General features: G+C 40.2%; 1 protein-coding gene across 8 annotated transcripts in view; it reads right to left on the bottom strand.

Moving 5' to 3' along the window:
- Nucleotides 1–22,955, bottom strand: part of WHSC1L1 (Wolf-Hirschhorn syndrome candidate 1-like 1) — a 69,992-nt gene that overhangs the window by 31,282 nt on the left and 15,755 nt on the right. For 7 of the 8 annotated variants that reach the window (XR_825158.1, XR_825159.1, XR_825160.1 and 4 more), the window contains 9 exons: nucleotides 22,053–22,207; nucleotides 19,821–20,336; nucleotides 17,774–17,900; nucleotides 13,177–13,277; nucleotides 10,825–10,870; nucleotides 7,703–7,833; nucleotides 6,968–7,096; nucleotides 6,030–6,156; nucleotides 30–227 (listed from right to left, as the gene is read on the bottom strand). Coding sequence is in view for 5 of the 8 variants with exons in the window: in XM_010838767.1 (XP_010837069.1) it covers nucleotides 30–227; nucleotides 6,030–6,156; nucleotides 6,968–7,096; nucleotides 7,703–7,833; nucleotides 10,825–10,870; nucleotides 13,177–13,277; nucleotides 17,774–17,900; nucleotides 19,821–20,336; nucleotides 22,053–22,207 (1,530 nt within the window). In the remaining 3 variants the exon portion in view is untranslated. Of the gene's footprint in view, nucleotides 1–29; nucleotides 228–6,029; nucleotides 6,157–6,967; nucleotides 7,097–7,702; nucleotides 7,834–8,617; nucleotides 9,915–10,824; nucleotides 10,871–13,176; nucleotides 13,278–17,773; nucleotides 17,901–19,820; nucleotides 20,337–22,052; nucleotides 22,208–22,955 lie in introns of those variants that run through there. The other variant, XM_010838771.1, reaches the window with a different exon arrangement.

Below are 22,955 nucleotides of genomic sequence, written 5' to 3'. Positions count from 1 at the left end.
CGCTGTCCCCTTCGTTAGCTTTGTTTTACCTTTACTTGCTTTGTGGATATCTTTCTCCATAGAGCAGGCGGAACAGCAGTGCTGGGGACAGCGGAAGCCTTTTGATTCAAAGATGGCAGTGGGGAATTTGCGGACACAGGCTTCATGGTAAAATTTCCCACAAGCACTGACAGAGCAACGCTTCACATCCGCACCAGACACTTTACATGAAAAACACGGGTGCTGTCCTGCAAAATTGGTGAGGAACACAGTTTAAATAAAATCTGGATTAAACAGAAGCAGCTACTGATATCAGAGAGCTAACTCCTCCCTCCACAGATTCTACTACTATGTGTAAGATTTTAATATACAAAAAGATTTTAATACACAAATAGTTAAAATATGACAATAAAACTTGCTAGAATAATTGACTTTCTACAATAATTGATCATCCATTTGAAGATACAGCACTAAAAGCAATTCAGATCCCCATTTCTCACTTTACACTAAAATAGAGTCCATAGAAAACCTAGAGCAGAATTTTTCAACACCTGAGAGTGGCAAGGTCTTCCCAACTGAGAATAAACAAATAACCAGTGAAGACAGATGTCATCAGATAATCACAATTTCCATTTGTAGATCAGACATAAAATGAAAACTCATGATCCTAATAAAAACAGAAAGTTATGGCTAGATGTCTTATTAAAACTGCAGAAAATCAAGGACAAAGAGAAAATATTAAAATCCCCTTCAGAGATACAAGACTGAAAGCTGATGGAAAGAGAAAGCTGGAAGCCAGGGGATGCTATCACTAAGGGCTGAAAGAAAACTGTTACCAAGCCAGAATTCTGCACCAGTGAATGCACTCTGCAAGAAGGGGGTGAAGTCAATAGGTACTGGGAAGAACTAACAAAACTGAAACTCGGTTCTTTGAAAAAGAACTGATATCCCTGGCAACAAGTAACTAATAAAAAAATGGAGAAAAAGCAGCAATATTAAGAATATCAGAAATGCAAAATGATTCATCACTACAAATCCTACAAATGTTTAAACAAATAGGAGGATGTCACTACCTTTTTGCATAAATTTGAAAATTTGGATGAATAGATTCCTAGAAAAACAGAACTTATTAACACTGGCACAAAAATAAATAGAAAATATGATAGTTCTATAAACTATTTAGGAAATTGAAACTACAATTAGAAACCAATACAGAAACTTTGAAGCTCAGATGGCTCCACTGGTCAATCTGCCAAACATTTTGAGATAGAAACAATTAGAATGGGGAAGAAAAAAAACCACAAAAAATGGGAACAAGTGAAAAACAAACAGATGTAGAAAAATAAATGCAACAAGGATGACAAAGGATTATGTTTTGTTATATAAAGAGTTCATATGTGATATTATCACTTATATGTAGAATCTAAAAATCAAATGAATGAATATAACAACACAGTCTCACAGAAACAGAACAAACTAATGGTTACCGTGGGAAGAGGAGTGGTGAAAAGGGGCAAGATAAGCATAGGTGATTAAAAGGTACAAACTACTATGTACAATAAAATAGGTAAGATGCAAGGATATATTGTACAGCACAGGAAATATAGCTAATAATTTATAACTTTAAAAGAAGTATATTCTATGAAAATATTGAATCATTATGGTTTCCACCTGAAACTAATATAAATCAACTATGCTGTAACCAATCAATCGGGCTTCCCAGATGGCACTAGGGGTAAGGAACCTGCCTGCCAATGCAGGAGACATAAGAGACTCGGGTTTGATCCCTGGGTCAGGAAGATCCCCTGGAGGAGGAAATGGCAACCCACACCAGTATTCTTGCCTGGAGAATCTAATGGACAGAGAAGCCTGGAGGGCTCAGTCCATAGGGTCACAAAGAGTCGACACAACTGAAGCAACTTAGCATTCATGTATTAGCCAATCATCAATCAATACAAAATAAAGAAGAATCATGGGGAAAATATATGTAACATATATAAGCAAAGATCACAAGACTTATGAGTTTCCCTGGTGGCTCGGCAGTAAAGAATTCACCTGCAATGCAGGAGACATGGGGTTCGACCCTTCCATCAGGAAGATCCCCTGAAGAAGGAAATGGCACACCACTCCAGTATTCTTGCCTGGGAAATCCCATGGTCAGAGGAGCCTAGTGGGCTACGGTCCATGGGGTCACGAGAGTCTGACATGACTTAGCAACTGAACCGATATAAAGAACTATAAATCAATGTAGAAATGGCCTAATATAAAAGTGGGCAAAGGGTATGAACAGGCAATTTACAGAAAGCAAAAAAGACAGACAGCCAATAAACATATGCCAAAATGCTCAACTTTACTAGTAATCAGATAAATGCTAATTAAAACCACAAGTAACATTGGAAAAATTCATCAAATAGGAAAAAAATGTAGAGTTTGATAGTGCTGGCTGTGATCAGGGTGTGGTGAAACGGCACTCATGCATTGCTGGTGGGAGTTAAGCTGGAAAGAACTAGCTCAGAAGGCAGCAGAGCAGTGTCCATTCTGAAAGGAGACATCCACTTTCTGTGGCCTAGACATTCTACTTGCTGTCTGCGTTAGAGAAGGCCTGTACATGTAGAAGGGTATTGGCTGAAGTACTGTTTGTAACTGCAAACAACCGAAAGCTGTCGTTATCTGCCTTTTAAAATCAGGACTGGCGTTTTCATTTTGTGTCTTGTGACATATGGAAATTCTAAGTGGCTATTTATTTGGATTCATCTTTTGGGAAGTGTTCAAGTCTTTTGCTCATTTTTCTTATGATGCTATAAAAATTCTGAAGGAAAAAAATGTACAAGGAATAGTTTTTTGTTTTGATTTTTTACAGAAAGTTAGATGCGGTTTTGGAAGTAGCTAACCATTACAATTTGACTAAGTCATAAAGATCCTTTAAAATCAGTACTTATAACTGTGATGTTCAAATATTTGTTGTCATTTTTAACTGGCTTTGTTGCAGAAATAAAATACAGCAGTGTTAAATTGGGTGAATTACAAAAATTCTTCAAAATTAGTACTTACAAACAGTGATGTTCAAATTTTTTTTAAAATTGTTTTTATTACAGAAATAAAGAACAGTAGGGTTTTTTTTGGTTGCTGTTGTCCCATTGCATATATATGATTTCAAATTATATTTTAACATATGGATAGATAAGAAAGAAATACTATTGTTTTTAAAATAACTTTTATAAATGTAAAAAATTAAAAGAAAATTATTTTAAAGTTTAAAAAGGTTTGGCTGTATCTAATGCATAAACTGCTCCATGTAAAAATGAAATAGGCTTTCATAATGATCAAAGTAAGTCTAATATAAACGAAAATTGTTGTAACGAGCAGTGCCATTACACTAACAGAGCTGAGCTATAAATTCCTGTAAGACTCAGGCTTAGGGCTCTAGCATGGGGATGATTCCACTGCTCTCCCTCCTCACTAGGGCATGGGAAAGTCACTCAGTCATGTCCGACTCTTTGCGACCCCATGGCCTATACAGTCCATGGAATTCTCCGGGCCAGAATACTGGAGGGGGTAGCCTTTCCCTTCTCCAGGGGATCTTCCCAACTCAGGAATCAAATCTAGGTCTCCCACTTTGCAGGCAGATTCTTTACCAGCTGAGCTACAACGGAAGCCCAAGAATATTGGAGTAGCCTATCCCTTCTCCAGGGGATTTTCTTGACCCAGGAATCAAATTGGGTCTCATGCATTGCAGGTGGATTCTTTACCAACTAAGCTACCAGGGAAGTCCCAGTAGGACATGGTCTTCCTAAAACTATGGTCTTCTTAGAATAAGAAAGTAACAAGTAAAACTGCCTGTTACACATTTTATTCAAAAGGGCCAATGAAAATGTTTTCTATCCAGAAGTCACATTTGTCTTAAACAATAGAAAGTGGAAGTATAAGAACTTATCAGGCATGTATCCTGTGATACTTTTTACATATAATGTGTTTGTTTATCTTTTGATAAACAAACAAATTAAAAAACTTCCTAAAGAATCTGAGTTTATATTCCTAATATGTTGGCAGTGTACCACATTGGTATCCAACTGATTTTCATGTGATAAAAAAATGTATCAAAAGCAATTTAAAAAAGTTACTTTTACATTTCCTGAATTACTAATGATGTTTGTAATGAAAATGAACATTTTCTCATGTCTTACCGGCCATTTGTGTTATTACTTTGGAGAAATGTCTGCTCAATTTTGAATTGGATTATTTATTTATTTCTGGTATTTTCACCTATGAGTTTTATACTTTTAGCTCTTATGTTCTGGTCTTTGATCACTTTGAATTTATATGTGTATGTGTATATATATATACACACACACACACACACACACACACACATATATATATGGCATAGGGTAAGGGTTCAAGTTCAATGAATGTGGATCCAATTTTCCCAGCACCATTTATTGAAAACACTATTGACTAGTGTTTGCACCCTTGTTAAAAAATCATTTGACCATATATGTGAGTTTATTTCTGGGCTCCCTAATCTATTTCATTGGTTTATGTCTTTATGCCAGTACTACACTGTTTTAATTACTGTAGCTTTGTAGTAAATTCTGAAATCAGGAAGTATGAGTCCTCTAACTTTGTTTTACTTAAATTGTTTTTAAAGCAAATTTCCTTCTTAAATTTTCTAGCAGATGTGTACCAAATTAGATTACATCTAACATTTGTTGGCAGATTTCTGCTGGATTCTAGAGTTAGAAGAGAAGCCCTAAGAGTGTTTTAATACTGAGATACATGGTCCTTCCCATCAGTAATTTAAACTACAGGCTGAAAATTTGAAAGCTTAATTTAAACTACAGGCACATCAACGACTCAGTGACAGTTTCAGAAAAGGGGCATGGTAGGGAAGGTGGGGAACCAAGAGTACGTGCTTGTTGTGTGTTTACACGTCCAGAACTCATTCTGAAGGCCAAATGAAACAATGTGTAGATGATCTGACTCTGAGGCTGTCAGCTGGCAAACTGTCCAAAAGTTCTTCTGCAGAGTCTAAATGTGATCAATAAAATGATACCTTACGTAGGGAAAAATATAAGTTATTTCTTTAAAACACCTTCTGTAGCTTAGGTTTTGCCTGTGTATATAAGTAAGGGTGTATGGGTGTGGTCAGGATATATGATACATGATCCCCGTCTACTGGGTCAAGGTGGCAGAAGGCAGTGGGAAAGAGCAAGGACTCTGGGGTCAAGCTCTGCCTCCTGGGCCGGAACCCCAGCTTCACCCTGTACGTCTGTGACTCTGGGCAAGGCTGGGAACCAAACGCTCTGAACCTCAGTTTCACACTCTGTAAAATGGACATAATAATAGTAGTGATCTCATAATGTAATGAGGATCAAACAAGATAAGAAGATAAAATGCCGAGTATTAAGAGCAGCTGGCATTTAGGAAGTGTTTGGTTAAAAACAAAGTTACTGTTCTAATGGAATTTGGAATATACAAAAGATTTTTGGAGGCACACAAGTAAAAAAGTATAAAATAAGTATCTATGAGAATCCAAATAAAGGGGAGAAAGAGTAGGAAAATAATAAAGTATCAATGGTAAGGTCAGCATATCATAAATACTTGACATCCAACTGGCTCATAGTTCCTCACAGCAAAACTGAGATAAAGCCCACAAAAACATACAAACAGGTTCCTAGAAGCACTACCAGGCCATCTCACAACCAGGTGACTCTTCACTTACATTATTGGTAACATCCTGCTTTCCATGACTTTACCTAGAAGCGAGGCTATGACGCAGAAGAAATAAAAACTTATCTATTTCTTTCTCTATAAATTATTTTGATTGGTGGAAGCCTACATATGGAGTAAAAGAAATAAATGGTAACACCCACCCCCAAACCAATTTCTGGCCCCTCCATCTTTCCACTAAAAATACAGCTCCCCATGGTTACAGTTTGTGATGTAACCATCACAGTCAGAGGTTGATGTAACCTCTGTACACTCAGAGGAGACAGAGGCCCTGCATACCCTGACCCGCTGCCCGTATCTACCAGAATAGGGATGCTCACCAGTTTTACACTCGACACAGACGAACTTCCCATCAGGGGGTGATGACAAGCCCAGGCACTCCAGGTGGAAGTGTTTGCAGCACTCTCCCTCACAGGGAATCAGAGAGTCACCAGAGCTTTCACAGATCTGTAACAAGGCAGAAAACCAACAGTTCTCAAGCTGTATCAGGTGTCGGGACCACTAGAGGGCCTGTGAAGACAAGCTTGCTGGTCCACGGTTTCTGATTCAGTGGGTCTGGGTTGGGCCTGAGAATTTGCAGTAAGTATCCTGATGGTGCTTGTGCGGCTAGCCCTTCGCCCTCACTTTGAGAACCACTGAACTAGCAAACTCTTCCCTGCACCCAATATGTATAAAGTTTAAAAGTTATACTCGATCTTTGATGATTCCTTCTTTGGAATCCACAGACTTCAACTTTGCTTCACTGCACAAAGCAGTATTTTTCAGAAAGGGGCCCACTCCAGTATTCTTGCCTGGAGAATCCCATGGACAGGGGAGCCTGGTGGGCTATATAGTCTACAAGGTGGCAAAAGAGTCAGACATGACTTAGCAACTAAGCAACAACATCCCAGCGAGGACCCACAGTTTCATGCGAATAGTAAGTATTCCAACTCCGAAAGGGAAGAAAAGAGCCAGAAGTGGCTTTGAGGTCTGTAGCTTTAAAGTAATATTCCAAGTCAGAAAGATACTATCCTCTCTGGGACTTCCCTGGTGGTCCAGGGGCTAAGACTCCTTGCTCCCCATGCAGGGGGCCTAGGTTCGATCCCTAACTAGGGAACTACATCCCACATACTGTAAGGAAGACCCAATGAAGCCAAATAAAGGAATACAATTTTTTTTTTTTAAAGAAATATACTACCCTCTCTGACAGGATAGAAGCGTTCTACTGGCAGGACGTCACGGCAACTGTTTCAGGCTGCAGGACAGGTCCCTTGCCTACCTGACACACAGTGTCCTTCCTGCTCATTCCAGTGCCTCTTCGTGACAAACTGGAATCCACGGACTGCACATCAGAAACGTCTGCCTCTGCAGTAGCTGAAGGGCTATCGACTTGCTTTCCAAAGCCTGCCTGCGTGGAAAACGGAACAGGCTTTTAAGAAAAACAAAAATCTCCTCAAAATTAGGTGCTGTGAAAATCCTAGTAAGCCTTGCTCAAATAAACCTTCCCACAACCTCTTCTTTCTTTCTAAAACCCCTGGATACCAGATGTCTGCTGTTTTGACAGAAACTGTTAAAATGAAAAACAAAACAAAACAAAAAACTACGCTTCTGTTATGTAAAACCACAGTCCCCAACCTTTTTGACACCAGGGACAGGTTTCATGGAAGACAACTTTTCCATGGACTGGGGGTGCGGGGCAGGGGGGTTGGTTTCGGGATGATTCAAGTGCATTACATTTGTTGTGCGTTTGATTTCTCTTATTACTACATCAGCTCCACCTCGGGTCATCAGGTCTTAGATCCCGGAGGTTGGAGACCTCTGATGTAAGAGATCAGCAAAGTTAAGAGACTCCTAAGTTACGAAATAACCAAAATGGTTTCTTTACTACCCGTATTTTTTTTTCCCCCAATTCCCCATTCTCGCCAAAAAAAAAGAGCCAGGCAAAGCATTACTTGGTTACTTGGTTTGGCAAAGCAAGACGGCACTGCGCCCAGGCTCTGGGACATAAACTTACCTGCAGGTCACTCAGCCCTCTGGAATCGGAGTCAGACGTGTCTCTGTACGTGGAACCAGCCATTTCTACGTCGGTTGAGGCGCGGCTCCTTTTCTTTAGAGGTTTACAGGAATCTGAAATCTCGCTGGCACCTTAATACAACACACCGAAATTAATCCTAAAATAGTGCTTAACATTTGTTGTTTTAATTTTTTCTTGTGGGAGAATATTTTCTTTCCCCAAACTCATCTGTAGTGTGAGAAAAAAAAAAAGCATAGCTCTCTTTGTAACACTGAAGTCACGAGTCAAAACTTCATAAGCTTCTGACCTTCCTGATGGTGAGTGATGTAATTTACAACCGCTCTTTGAAAACATTTAATTCCGAGCTCCTGCACTAAAGCTATTTTCTGGCACAGAGCCCAAGTTCCGACCTAAACACCATCTCGGTGAGAACTGCAGGACAGCGGATCGATTTGGAGCAATGCAAAGAGCAGTTCAATTTGGCGGGGCAGGGGGAGGGAAGACATAAAACCCAACACACTGTGCAGCTTACAAATACGATTGCAGAGACACCTCCTTCTTGTTTTTTATTAGGGATGTGACAAATCTTTGATTTGTATTCGATTCGTACACGGATAGTGCCATTTTCCCCCAAATTTTGCATTTCAGATGATTATTGCCCCCCACCCCAGATAAATCCTGGATGTTCACAATTGTTCATCTGAGACTTCCTCGGTGAAGGGCAGTTACTGTGACCATTACAAGTGCTGCAGCACCGCGACATACGTCATGCCATCTAGGCAACACAGTGCTGAGGGCTGTAAACAGACAATCAATGTTCAAGTGCAGCCAAATCACGAACAGCTGGATGAGAGGCCTCTGTGTGGAATTGGTGCGGGAAGGAATAAGTATGAAAAAAAAAAAAAGGCAAGAGAATAGTGTGGAATTTTTTTTTTTTTAAAACTGTGTGTAATACAAATCCGGCCAAAACAATAGTGCAAAAAGTTACAAAGCAACAATCTCTCAGGCTAATGCAGAATAGGCTATACAGAAACAGCCACGGTGGAACGTGTGGATCAGCCACGGTGGATACCAAAGGAATCAAGGAGACGCTTAATATTTCAACCCACAGTTTTGTGTTTGGGACATTTTTTTTTTTCCCCCAAAATTTCCATACAACAGACAGACATCTTAGATCAGCCCAGCAAGCTATGGTGGAGGTGTGCAGTCCAGAAGAGACCCAGGAGGAACAGGTCTCCTGAGGGCCGTGACGATCCGCAAAGGCTGGGCAGGGAGCGGTACTTGGCGTGTGGCCACGGTCTGTGGTGGAGGATGTGGACCTCGTGAGACTGCTCAGGTTAACCGGAACCTCGTCATCACATCCCATCCTACAAGGTTTTCAACTGAGGGTTTCCTTACATCTATAAAGTGAGGGTGCCTGCCCGTGTTAACGCTGATTTAAAAAAAAACCACAAGTACACACATCTATCTCCTTCATTGTTGGTGTATGGACCCAGAACACCACCACAACATATTTCCTTGGCCTAAAAGATCACTGGATTAACAAGGAGTTTTAACAGAGGAACAGGAGTGCTGTACTGAGAGGCTTTCGGAGGGAAACACAGGTACCGCCATTTCCGATGAGTTTCTGAAAATGCTAGAAAAAGGACAGACTGCCCACAGGCAGCCACCACGCTGTTCTCCATGATAACGGCACTAATGTTAAAAAAAATAAGAGCTTTTAATGATTGTAATGTATACAGTTTGGGCTGTTTGGCAAAACCCTGCGATGTGCATTAATGATGCTTTATTTAAAAACGTAAAACCGAAAAAAACAAAAAACAAAAAAAAAACCCCAAAAACAGTCCATGTTGAAATTGATCAGTGTAAGTTAAACGATGGTTTTTTTAGGCTGGACCCATGATTTAAGCTGTACCCATCCAGCTCAGACCAAAAAAAAAAAAAATCATTTGAATGTTAAAGCAATTGTTCAGAGTCTTGAAGAAGAAACCAGGCAGGAAAACGCCAATAGTGATGATTGGCAAAATCAAAATCGAAAACAAAGAAACTGTTTTATCGAGCCGCCGACAAAGAAATCTTGCATGGAGACTACAAGTCTGGAGTTTCTGGGATGAAATTGTACAGGAATCTCAGTCCACAGTTTCCTCAATCGCTGCGGAGACGGAGCTGTCACTGAATCTGACAGAGCCCTGCACGCCCCGGTCCGCCGACCCTGTGGAATGGTGGAAACACAACGCAATCAGGCCTCCTAATCTCGCAGCGATCGCGATGTCTTTTCTTGGAGCTCCGCCAAGCAGTGTTCCCTCCGAGAGGCTGTTCAGTTCTGCTGAGGATCTCCACGGAGACCATCGCTGCAGACTTCTCCCCGAGAATGCAGAGAGGCTGGTGGTTTTTTTTTTTTTTTTAATATGCAATTTGCCCAGAGTAAACTACAGGCATTAAATACAGTCTGATCTCACCAAAAAACGCACGAATCAATGCTATGGAGTTTGTACTGCAGTCAAATTGCACACAGAAAGTACAGACTTAAGTTTAAGGTTTCTTAAACTTTGTGCATATCTCAAATAGATTCTGCATAAGATCAGCAAATAATGGCCATAAGTAGGCTATGAATCATTTTAATTTACAAAAAAAAAGATTTTACAGCACTGTAAAAAATAAACGTGGCAAGTTTTTTTTTTTCAATCAGGTGGTCTCGTCTGATTTGTCATTGTCCAGGTTTGCCAACCATTGCCATAGCTACTATTCGGTATTCAGTCGATACCAAAAAAGTGGATTCGTCACATCCCTAGTTTATAAACCAGTGAAACCCCAGAATCTTAAGGAGAAAAGCTGGAAACAGGTATTAAGCCTACGTGGTGTTCTCCAATTTACCAAAACGAACAAGACTTTTCACATGGAGGCACAGAGTAAGATCAACTCTAAGAGACACACACGCAGGCAGGCGCGCGCACACGCACACACACACAAACACAGGGGAATGCTTCAGTTTCACACAAATCATTGACTCAAGAGCGACAACAATGATTTACAGAGACACACAAAAATACATGAAGTACGAAGAATTCTTTAAAATTGGTTTTAATTGAGGAAAATGCAGAGCAACATTATAAATAACTCACCTTTTTGTAATCCAGTCTTCACTGTAGCCTGAGGAACTGTTTCAACCTGTTTTGGACAGAAAAATACAGCATGAGTAGGGAATTTTTCTTTCCTTCTGCTAAATTAACAGAGTGGGGGTGGGGGGAATAATATGGCCATCAATTTAAGTCATGATGAGCAATGAATGTATCTGAAATCTGGACATGGTCCCGTTTTCTGGGTAAAGCTGTCTCAGGGTCAGGGAGGGTTTCAGTACGAGCTGCCTGTGCTGGGCGCCAAGGGACCACACTCAGCCACATGCGCTCGGGCAGCCCTCTCCCACTGCTTCCTCGGTGCCTGAAGACAACCCAGATGCTTTCCTCTGCATCTGGGAGGCAGGAGAGGGGTTGTTTGTACAAGCAGCCCCAGGGTTGCTGTAAGCTCCACCCACCCCAAAGAGGTTTAGGGTAATTTTTTACTTACTATGATACTCCTCTTTTACTTACTATGATAGGCTCCTCTGTCCATGGGATTTTCCAGGCAATAGTACTGGAGTGGATTGCCATTTCCTTCTCCAGGGGATCTTCCCAACCCAGGACTCAAACCTGGGTCTCCCGCATTGTAGACAGAGGCTTTACCGTCTGAGCCACCAGGGAAGTCCCACTATGATACTCAGGTTAATGCAACTCACAACCACTTTAAAGACCCTCCGCACCTGCACTGGCATCTCAGTTGCTGGGGACCAGGACTCTCTCTGTAGAGAGTGCTATGGGCTCCATACAGCTGGAAGCTCAATACTTCTGCTGCTAGTACAAACTTAAATTTGCGACATTGCAAAAGCGCTTTCTTGAGTGTCTTATGAACAATGTCTTGATCCTACATTAGGACAGCAAGATCAGAAGTTACTCTGCCAAAGGATATGTAAAATGAGTGGTAACTGGAGGGCTGAACCATTGGAATTGAAGGAAGGATGCTCTTTGGAGGAGTTCCTGCTTAAGCTACAAACTGAATTTTAGTTTTCTTTGAGATGTGGTGAAATATGCATGTTGCAACACAGTTTGTAAATATTTAAGGATTATTTTAAGCTTTTTTAAAAAAATTTTTATTTTTTATTTTTTACAACAGGTAGAAAAAAGCATACAACAGAAGAGCTTTTACAAGATACAATTGGCGATACAAATATAAAATCTTCTGAATAATCACTGGTATTGTTCTGCTACTAACTAAACACAGTGCATTAACAATCTGTCCCGGTTTTGGTACTCATTCTCCTTATTAATTTTAGTCTGGCTGGTCACAGACTGAACTGGAGAACCAGCTGGCAAAGTCGCAACTTCATTTTGGTAAGGAATACTGTAGACCTGCAAGAGCTTAGAAAGATTTATTGGAATATAATTTCCTAAGTATGAAAGCTAATGATGATAAAAGAACATCAGATTAGTATACTATTTAAATTTGTATTAAACTATTTCTGAAAAAATTGTTTTACATGCTTGCTGATACCATGACGCACCCACAAAATCACCTCAAGTTTGGAAGTTTAAAATTCTGAAGGAAGTCATTTAAATAGAAAACTCCACATTCTTCTAAATGTATTTGAGTGGTTTTAAAAATAGAAAGCTTATTGGAACTAATACTATTCACAATTCTTTTTGTTTAATAGCAGCCGTCTGGTCTGTAAAAATGAATATCTTTTTAAACAATGAAGAGAAATTCTGACTGTGAGCTTAAGTTAAAGGAGTAATGGTTTCGAAAAATTTCTTTGAAAATGTAACTTAGTATGCCTATTACTACAATGATTACACTGGCTTAATACCCTTCAGTCAACATGCCCCTCCCTTTTTAAATAGTGTGTATCTGATAACCCAATAACAGGTGAGTGTCATTCTACTGGGAAAACAACATTCCAAAAAAATCTGTGATATCAGCAGAAAAACCAGATCATCTATGATTATGTTTCTTAAATAAAACTCTTACGGTTAATTTGATTTGTTTAAAAAATAAAATTAACACATACTAGCAGCTTAGGTCAAAAATTAAAATTAAAAAAAAAGGGGGGGGGACTGAGAGATGGTTCCAAATAAAAATCATGAAAACATGAAATCATTTTGCTCATAACAGAAAATTCAAAATAAATGAGAGGAATTTTTAAAAGTCTTGGACCACTGGTTTCCCGTCTCCTGAAGCCTGACTGTTTTCTGTGAAAATGCTTGAAGCAGAATCACAGGGATGCTGTCTTAGAACTGGGTACTGGAATTCATCAGGGCAGAAGCATGAGATAGTCCAGAAGGGAAATCCAGTGTTGGGGAGGTCTCGCCTTCTTTTAAGGTACCAACATAAGCCACAACATTTACAAATACAAGGCTTTAACTCTCTACAGGTAGAAAGCCAACCTGCTCCTTTTTGATCTTCTTCTTTGGCACAACCTCAGTGGATTTCTCCGATTCAGAACGAGTTCTAATTGATCTTCTCTGCTGCTTCTTTTCTACTGAGCCTAAAAGATAATTTAAACAAGCAAATAAAAACTCACTCGAGGATGCCTTGACATTTAAATAATTAAGATCTGACCAAATTCCCTGCTTTTCTCATCCATTACCTTTGGTCTTGTAATTACAAATCATTAAAAACTATTAAAACACTTGGGAGTACACAGAAAACTGTAGGTTAAATTGTAAAGGCTGATAAGTTGAGACTAGGATTCATGAAAGACGCTAAACTATACAAATAAAGAGGAATTAAGTTTCTAAAAATTATACAGTCAAACTAAAATAGACGATCAACACTCGTAGGCAATAATAAGTGAAGGAATGAAGGGATGGCGGGAATGTATGAAAACGACTGCATTCTCAGTTGACACTAGGAAGTAATGGTTCAAAATTTATTCAGTACTATGTATTTTGCATTAACAAATAAATTAATTCTACCTTTAAAATGCTTAACAGGGCTGGCTGCTGGATGTACTATTGTTATATTACTAACAACCAAAGAGAAAAAAGGAGGAAAAACACAAAAATGTGACGAATAATGAATCATTAATTTGACTATCAAGGGACTAGAATCCTTTAAAAATAGTCATGGAAAACTCACTGAAAAAATTTTCAAGCCTGTTAATATTAAATAGTGAAAAAAAGAAACTAAGAAGGTTTTTAAACAGTAAGAGTCTTTGCAATAAAACACATTATTTCAGTTCAGTCCCTCAGTCGTATCCAACTCTGCGACCCCGTTTTGGAAAGGATAAAACTGACATTTAAGGCCACAGTGTGAGAAAACACTAAGTCAGGAATGGATCCCAGAATGGTTCATTCTGTGACCCAAAGCAGGAAGAACGCTTTCAGCGCAGCTGTTCTCTGTCTTCTCAGCACTTGGCCCACCTGAGCAGTCCTCACTAGATGATAACCACCTTGCAGAAGCTACCTCAATACAGGGTTCACATCACCTGTATACCTCTTGGCTTCATTAGTCTTGTCTACGGGGAAACAGCTCTCATCACCTTTGTCGAAAGCCCAAAGAAGGATCCCATTACTTTTTCAGGGGCAGGAGCAGGCAGTTTGACAATAACGTATTGTTTCTGAGCTGTGCTTAATTAATTTCTAGCACAGAAGTCACAAAATGAATGTGTCCTTTACTCTCACTCTTCTCTTTACACTGATGGAAACATCAACTAAAACAAGAGGCATCCCACCCTCACAGACACCTGAGTATTCCAGAGATCCATATTTCGGTTTAGTTATCAATACTCAAGTACCTACCAGGAAAGAGGAAAATGAAACTAGAACTGCATAAGACAAACAAACAAACAAAAATCTTTGCTTATTTTGAGGATGACAACATATAATTGTTCCATCAAGGGCAAATGATATTTGATCTATTATCTTATAAAGATAAGGCAATGTGGTGACTCCTTCAAATTATTCTGAAAGCTACCCAAGGAACATATAAACTCTACTATGTTTAAAAACAACATTGGACTTCCCTGGTGGCCCAGTGGTTAAGGATCTGCCTTGCAATGCAGGCAGACACTGGTTTGATCCTTTGGTCCAGGGAAGATCCCAGATGCTGCTGAGCAACTAAGCCCATGTGCCCCAAGTACGGAGCCTGTGCTCTAGACCCCGCAAGCTGCAAAACTACGGAAGCCTGCGTGCCTGGAGCCTGCAGCCAAAAGAGAAGCCGCTGCAATGAGAAGTCCACGCACTGTAACTGCAGAGTAGCCCCCGCTCATGACAACCAGAGAAAGCCCAGGTGCAGCAAAGAAGACCCAGCTCAGCCAAAAATAAAAATAAATAAAATTTAGATAAAATAAAAATACTAAAAATGGGAATTCCCTAGTGGTCTAATGGTTAGGACTCCGTGCTTCCACTGCAGGGGACATGGGTTGGATCCCTGGTCAGGGAGCTAAGATCACGCATGACATGTGGCACAGCCAAAAAAAAAAAAACCACAAAACCTCAAAAAAAAAAAAAAAAAAAAACCCTAAACAATGAAAAAGTATTCTGTTTATGTTCTAAGGGATAAGAAGTGAGCATCTCTGGATTTGGAAAATAGCATAGAGATCTTGTACAAATGCAAATATGATTCCTCAAACCACAGAAAAGAAGCAGTGCCACACATTCTAGGTAGCGCCTAAATTTACTGAGAAAAAGCCTGAGAATTCTCCATGAGTAGTTAACACCAACTGAGATGATGATGATGCAATCAGTTTCTGAAGGGAGACCAGGTCTCTTTTCTGACTTTTCAACCACAGAAGTTTTTTCACAAGGAGCAAAATGGTCATTTAAGGAGGCAAAATATGCTTATCAGCTACAGCTGGCAACCAAATTTAAACCAAGGTCAAAGCTTTAGACTGCTCATCTCTAAAGTAAGATCACAAAAATCATTTACAATCTACTTACATATGTCTGCCTAGGGAAGAAACTGAACTTTTTCTCGATATAAAGAATAATAACTGGACTTTCCATGGTGGCTCAGTGGTAAAGAATCCACCTGCCAGTGCAGGAGACACGGGTTTGATCCCTGATCCGGGAAGATCCCACATGCTTCAGGGCAAGTAAGTCCCTGCACCACAACTACTAAGCCTGTGCTCTAGAGCCTGGGAGCCTCAACTACGTGCCCTAGAGTCTATGTGCCCTAGAGTCCACGTGCCCTCGAGCCCATGCCCTGCAACAAGAGAAGCCACCGCAACAGGAAGCTTGTGCACCACAAGTAGAGAACAGCCTCTGCTCTCTACCACTAGAGAAGAGCTGCGCAGCAATGAAGCCCCAGCACAGCCAACAAATAAAATTATTTTTTAAAAAAGAATTACAACCTTCCACAGCTTAAAAAAATAAAAAAAGGAAAGAAGAAAATTCACAGGAGAACTTAAATGGAAAGGACAACATGAAGATAAAATGTTCAGTAGCTGAGGGGAAGAAAACACCAAGCTCCATTAAAAGTCAAAGTTTAATATTGAAGATCAATCTAGTATTCTATGCAGAATTTACTTTCTCCCTAGTTCAGAGAAAAATGGATGTTTACTGATCCTCCTAGTGTAAGTATCATGCTGACATTCAGACAAATTACCACCCGTTCAGTGTAAAGAAAGATGACAAAACCTGGACCTAACTAAAAAGCACTGAGGCCAACCGTCTCGCGGCATCTAAGAAGGTAACAAAAGCGTTCAACTATGGCTAATTAATGCAGGATCTTCTAAGTCCATTATTCATTGCTTCAACATTGTAATTTCACTTTTTGTACAGGACTCTGAAACGACACAAGATGCAAGTTCGGTTCTGGACTTGGCCACTCTCCCCTTGAATGCAGCCTCCTCTCCCAACTCATTGCCGGATGAAGGCTTCCTATTTACTCCGCCCCACTACGAATACGCCACCATCTCGTCCCATCCTGCAGGCCTGTCACTTTTTTTCAAAAGAAAAGTAGCCCAAGTTCTTTCCTGAATAATGTTTGTTTTTATTTAACTTTTGTAAGAAGAATTTTAACTCAAAATTTCCCTTACAAAAACATTTATCTCTTAGTGTCCCTCAATTACAGGTTTCCCTGAATTATTATTGATCTAAGATTACGACCTCAGGTCTCAAGACTTTAATCCTTTTGGACAATTATTTGGTCACTTCTTAGATTCCAAAAAAATTTCAAAAGAACAGGGAAGGAAGTCCGAAAGGGAGAGGATATATGTATATGTATAGCTGGTTCACTCTGCTATACAGTAGAAAATAACACAACACTGTTTTAAAGCAACTATACTCCAAAAAAATTAAAAAAAAAAATAAATAAAGAACAAAGTGAAACATACTCCTTTCTTCTAAGATTTCAAATGATCAAGTTAGTTGATATCTATTTCTTTTCTTGACAGCTGTATGCAGCAGTAATACTGTTATATAAACCAAACCAACCAGACACTCAATTTAAGTTACAAGTCAGTCTTTGCCTACTCCAAAGGCACAATCTTACTGAATATAGGCATTTCTCCTTTGAGTTACACTAATGTATCTTGGTTTTCAATTCAAGCTATTTGTTAATCAGAGAAGATTCTAATAAGAGAGTTAGGCCCGAGACCCTCAGCTACCGATATCTAGCACACCTAAGGGAAATGGAAAAAGCGTGGGCATCCACCAATTTGAGTTCCACAGGGGATAAAGGAGGAAACAGAAGTGTGTATTAATACTGCCGGAAAAACTAAAGCTGTTATTTTCACACAGACAGATCATCAAATGATGCATCTAAGTCAGATATGTATAGATTTTATAACTATGCTCTTTTCATCATAGAATCCTATTATTTAAATTCCTATAGGAAAAATAACCATCACTGTTACTATCAATAAAGCTCTTTGGTCCCTAAACCATTCTCTATTGAAATAATTGCCTTTATAATTTGATTTTTTAAAAATATAACTTGATTCTGATAATGAAGGTTTCCTAGGAACACAGTTGCCATGTGATCATCCAGCAGAACCAAGACCTCAAATGGGTCTGTGTACTCTATACTCATACCCACCTGCAGAACCAGATGTTGCTTCAGGAGACGACATATTCTGAGTTGCCTTTTCATTCCTCTGGTTTGGTGTAGAAATTATAAGTCTGTCTTGTCCCCTGACACTTATTTCTGTTTTGTTACCAATTCCCTTTAAATAAGGCAAATTAAAAAAAAACAAACAAACAGGTGATTACCAGACAAATGGCACTGCTGGCTTATAAAGATGGCTTAAGACCATCATAATGTGCTTGGATTTTATACGGTTTTTGATTGCAGTTACTTTATTATCCTTGCCATTTTCAGAACAATTTTATTAAGTCATCAGGTTGTATTCTAAAATGTATGATGAGATTATTGGGGGAAAAAAAAACTATTTGTTAAGCCCAGATGACAAATATCACTAAAAAAAAAAAACCTGTACTACCTATTCTTCTGTCAAAACCAAAACATCTTCTGGTCTGAATGGTCTCTTCCTTTACCCACATCGCAGTAAGAGAACTGTAGGCATTTTTATGTGGTAAAGTACTCTACTACATGGATAAAAATGCCAATGTGTCTTTGAAAGACAAGACTCTCCTTAGATCACAGTATGACCAAACTGTGCACCCAATAAACAATTTGGAGCAGACAGAAGTCCAATTTCAGTTCTGTCTCATTTTAGGTATTTTTTAATACAGTGAAATAAAAGAGTGATTAATAAATATAGTATATGTATTTTTAAAGCCTTCATTTTTAAAATGTCAGTTTTACCTCAAATTTCATTTAAATAGCACTCTTTGGAGGGGGGTGACCAAGTTTGACTCGTGCATCCCAAAGCAGATAAAAACCAGCTCCAAGAATGAAGCCAATTCACATTCAAAAAGCACGCAAAGGATTTATTTGCTAGTCAAAGCTGTTCACAGAACCAAATGGGGACTATAACTTAAGTTTTTCCATGGAGCTTCACCTTAGTGAAATTAGTTGACTCTGTAGGCAGAAACAGGTTAACAGAGGACATTTACACCTGGGGAAAATTTATCACTGATGAGGCGCCCCTATATTTATTTATTTTAATGAGCATGTGACACTGTTAAGAAATAACCACAGAATTCTTCAAAACTTGTACACATCCATGCATGTGAGCTCAGTTGCTAAGTCATGTTCGACTCTTTTGCAACCCCATGGACTGCAGCCCACCAGGCTCCTCTGTCCATGGGATTTTCCAGGCAAGAATACTGGAGTGGGGTGCCATTTCCTTCTCCAGGGGGTCTTCTCGACCCAGGGATCAAACATGCACCTCCTGCATTGGCAGGCGGTTCATTACTGAGCCACAAGGGAACCCCACACAAGCATGAGGAGTCACTAAATTGAAAACACAAGCCCACGGTTACGGGGCGGGCTGGGAGGGTAGTGAAGAGGTATATTAAAAATGACAAATGTTATAAAAGTTTTAAAGCCTTAAACTGTAAGTGCCCTGACTGGAGGCGCAGGGCGGGCTGAAGAAGGCATTCTGTCTGAACAGGCTGAATTCATGCCCCTACCCAGGCTATCACCATGGTTCATTGTGACAGGACACACACAGCTCTGGTATTTCCCTAAAATGCATGAGCACCCCAAGCCAACGTGAGCCGAACAAAATTGCTGGTGCCACCAAATGGATCAGCAGGTACAATGCTTACAATGGTTAATTCAGATAAATGACAGAGATGATTTAATCAGAAACATACTTTGCAACTAAAAAAAAAAAGCTAACCACACAAACTAGAAATGGGCAAAGTGCCCAGTTTTTTCCCATAATTTTAGGGAGCTGAGCTCAATTTTGGCTGCACAGCTCAAGATTAATCTAGTACAGATGGGAATATTACAAAAGAGGGGGGGAAAAAGAAGGAAAACAAAGCCTTTTTGCCTATGTCCTTTTTGTCCCCATCTTAAACATAGTAAACTGACTGTACATTTTAAGTGTGGTGAATACAAAGGGTATTTAGATGATGACCTTGTGTTATCTGGGTTGTTTTTTTTTTAAATGCCAACACTGACTACTTACTAGACACCTGGGTTCCCCCAGAAAACCCATGAGAAAAGGAGATACCTTCGTCGAATAAACAAACTGATCGATAAACTTCCCATCTCCTGTAGCATTCTGCAGAGCAAACACTTGTTCAATTTTCACCACGGGAGACATGTTACACTTCTGCAAGTCCAGGCTCCCTTTGTGCATGGTGATGGATGCTGGTAGGGATTTCCTCGCTGCCGCGGTTTTCCAGGCCACCTTCACGGGAGGGGGCTCGTCCTCGTCCACGCCGGTGTGCCGCCGCTGGCTGTGTCTCCGCATTTCAGTACCTGAGGGCGAGGAGGCTGCCTCCCCGGCGTTGGTCTGTTCTGGCTGCACATTGAGCACCGACCTCGGTCTTCGGGGCTTTTTCACTTCGGCTTTGGAGACAATGTTCTTTTTTGCTTGGGATAAAGTCTCCTCGGGCTGTTTATCAATATAGATGAAAGTGTACTGTTCTATCCTCTCCTCCCGGGTCATGGTCAGCGCTTTCTCGGCGTGGGCAATGCCGATGTCCCACTGGGCACGTTCTCTCTGAGGCCGCGGTTTCCGAATCTGGAAAGAAAGATGCAGGCATTAGGGAACACGCTTTATTCTAACTGGGCTTCCCTGGTGGCGGAGTTGGTAAAGAATCTGCCTGTAATGCAGGGGACCCAGGTTTGATCCCTAGGTCGGGAAGGTCCCCTGGAGGCGGGCATGACAACCCACTCCAGTATTCTCGCCTGGAGAATCCCATGGACCTAGGATCCTGGTGGGCTACAGTCCATGGAGTCGCAAAGAGTCAGACATGACCGAGCGACTAACACTTTATTCCAACAGGGACACTGAAACCCATGCGTATTTCCCATGTGGTCTTATAGTCTTTCCAGGTGTGCATACACACCTTCAGGGTCTTCAGGCAAATAAAGGAAATGTTCTGAGCCTGTAATTCTGATGGATCCGTGCTACTACCGAGGACACGCAGGTCCACTCTCTCTGATGGTAAACCCTTCCCTGTCGCCCACTCTGCTGGACGAGTCCCTCCAAGGAGTTGTCCTCTTCACATCACAGTCATAAAAAGCTAGTAATGATGATGGCGGAGAGAAGGAAGGTGACAGAAATGATTGCTTTCAGTGGCCTAGGAAACACAAACATTAAAAACGTCACCCTCAAGCTCAGGGGTGCTGCACAGACCACAACAGAGCTAAGGGAGGGGCAGAGAACCAGTGTTTGGAGCTATGCAGCCGGCTTGTGCCAGGATGCAAACAGGGTGCAGAGAAAGGAGAGCCCCGAGGAATGCGTGACAGTCGACAAGACACGAGAAGACAGGAACGTATGAGGGGAAAAATAAACCTGAATCACAGTTTCCACAGTCCTGATCAGACGACTGGATTGGCAAGACAGTTAAGAAAATTTTGAATAAAGGTATGTGAATGACCAAAACAAGTAGGAATTAGCCAGGGAGCTTAGACTGAGGGAGCCAGAAATTAGCTAATGGAACCATCAGATAGTATAGTATGTGTCAAACAATGACATTTAAATTTGTAACATGTTACAGAATGTTTAATAAAAGTCATCAAAATCCTCTGAAATAATATTAGCTTACTGTGAAAACAGAACACATTTCTGAATCACCAGAGGCCCACACTAAATTAGTTGAGTTAAAAAACTCAACCAGACACATTATCAAGAATACAGGTCCAAATTCTAATGCGTCCACCACCACGTCATCTTTGGTTCCATCACTAATGTGACCTTGGCTGAACCAACTACTCAAGCTTTTTGTGCTTCAATCTCTTCATCCGTAGAAATAGGAATAATAGTCTCTACACCTCATTGACATTGTAATGAAGATTAAATGGATTAACACATAAATATAATGCTTAAAAAAGTGCCTGTCTCAGTGTAAATACTAAATATTTTTAAAACTTTACTTTCATAGAACAATTTTGCTAAACAAGCATAAAGGGGAATAAGGGCAGGATGCTGAAATTAAATGAAAAGAATAGAAATCTCTGACAATATCCACATTTCACTAGCATCTATTAGACTTTATGCATTAGAATTCAAAACAGAAGCCAAAATTGTATTAAGCAGAAAAAGTTTTTGAGAGGACTGTGATGTTGTTTATATGTAAAATTTGACACAGTGATAATAAATTATTAAAATTGAACTTAGAGGACTAAAATAAATCATTGTAATTGCCTGAATTCAAGTATGAAAAGCTCTACTAAATTATTAAGTCCTTTAAAATCCATATTCAGTTGACCATGCTTCTATGTCATCAGTCACCTTCTGCTTTTCAGAGTGATTGCTGGCTTGTCTGGTCGCTTCAGCCAGTAGTTCCTCATACTGTTTGTGGCCTTTATACTCTCGGACCCGCTTCTCATGAACCCACGCCCTCTCTGGCTGGTTGCTAAAAAACTGGACGTGATACTCCCGGGCACCTGCAAGCAAAAATTCTTGTTAGTCATTTCACGGCATAAGCAGCCACGTATATTTTGCCAAAAATGTGAACCTAAGCTGGGTTCCCCGGTTTACTCTGATTAAAACTTGTAATTTTTGGATCATCCAAAGATGCAATCCAACATCTACCAATGACACAACTAATAGCTACTATAAAAATCACCTCAAACGATTAAAATTAGTACAGTGAGTTTTAAGAAGGAAAAAATATTACAAATATTCTGCTCATTATCAGATTTGTTACCTTGGTTACACGATGTATTTTCACAGGCCTCAAACCTTTTTACAAACAAATCTGGGTATAAATAATTTTTCCTTCAAAAAAGGCATATTTTCTTGGACTTTTAAAAGCTAAGAGCTGATCAAACTGCTTTTCTCTTGACATAAAAGTGTGGCTGAAACTCCAGTACTTAACTACCTGATATGAAGAACTGACTCCTTGGAAAAGACCCTGATGCTGGGAAAGACTGAAGGCAGGAGGAAAAGGGGGTGACAGAGGATGAGATGGTTGGATGGCATCACTGACTCGATGGACATGAGTTTGAGCAAACTCTGGGAGTTGGTGATGGACAGGGAGGCCTGGCGTGCTGTAGTCCATGGGGTCGCAAAGAGTCAGACACGACTGAGCGACTGAACTGAACTGAAAAGCGTGGCACACAGACCCAGGAGAAGAGGAGAGGTTGCAGAGATCCCCAGGCTCCCATGAGGTCAAAACCTTTGTCATTGTAA

The sequence above is a fragment of the Bison bison genome, unplaced genomic scaffold (assembly GCF_000754665.1).
Source record: "Bison bison bison isolate TAMUID 2011002044 unplaced genomic scaffold, Bison_UMD1.0 scf7180017864105, whole genome shotgun sequence".
NCBI classification, from domain to species: domain Eukaryota; kingdom Metazoa; phylum Chordata; class Mammalia; order Artiodactyla; family Bovidae; genus Bison; species Bison bison.
The sequence above is the reverse complement of the archived record's forward strand: the minus strand, read 5'-3'. Positions and strand labels throughout refer to the sequence as shown.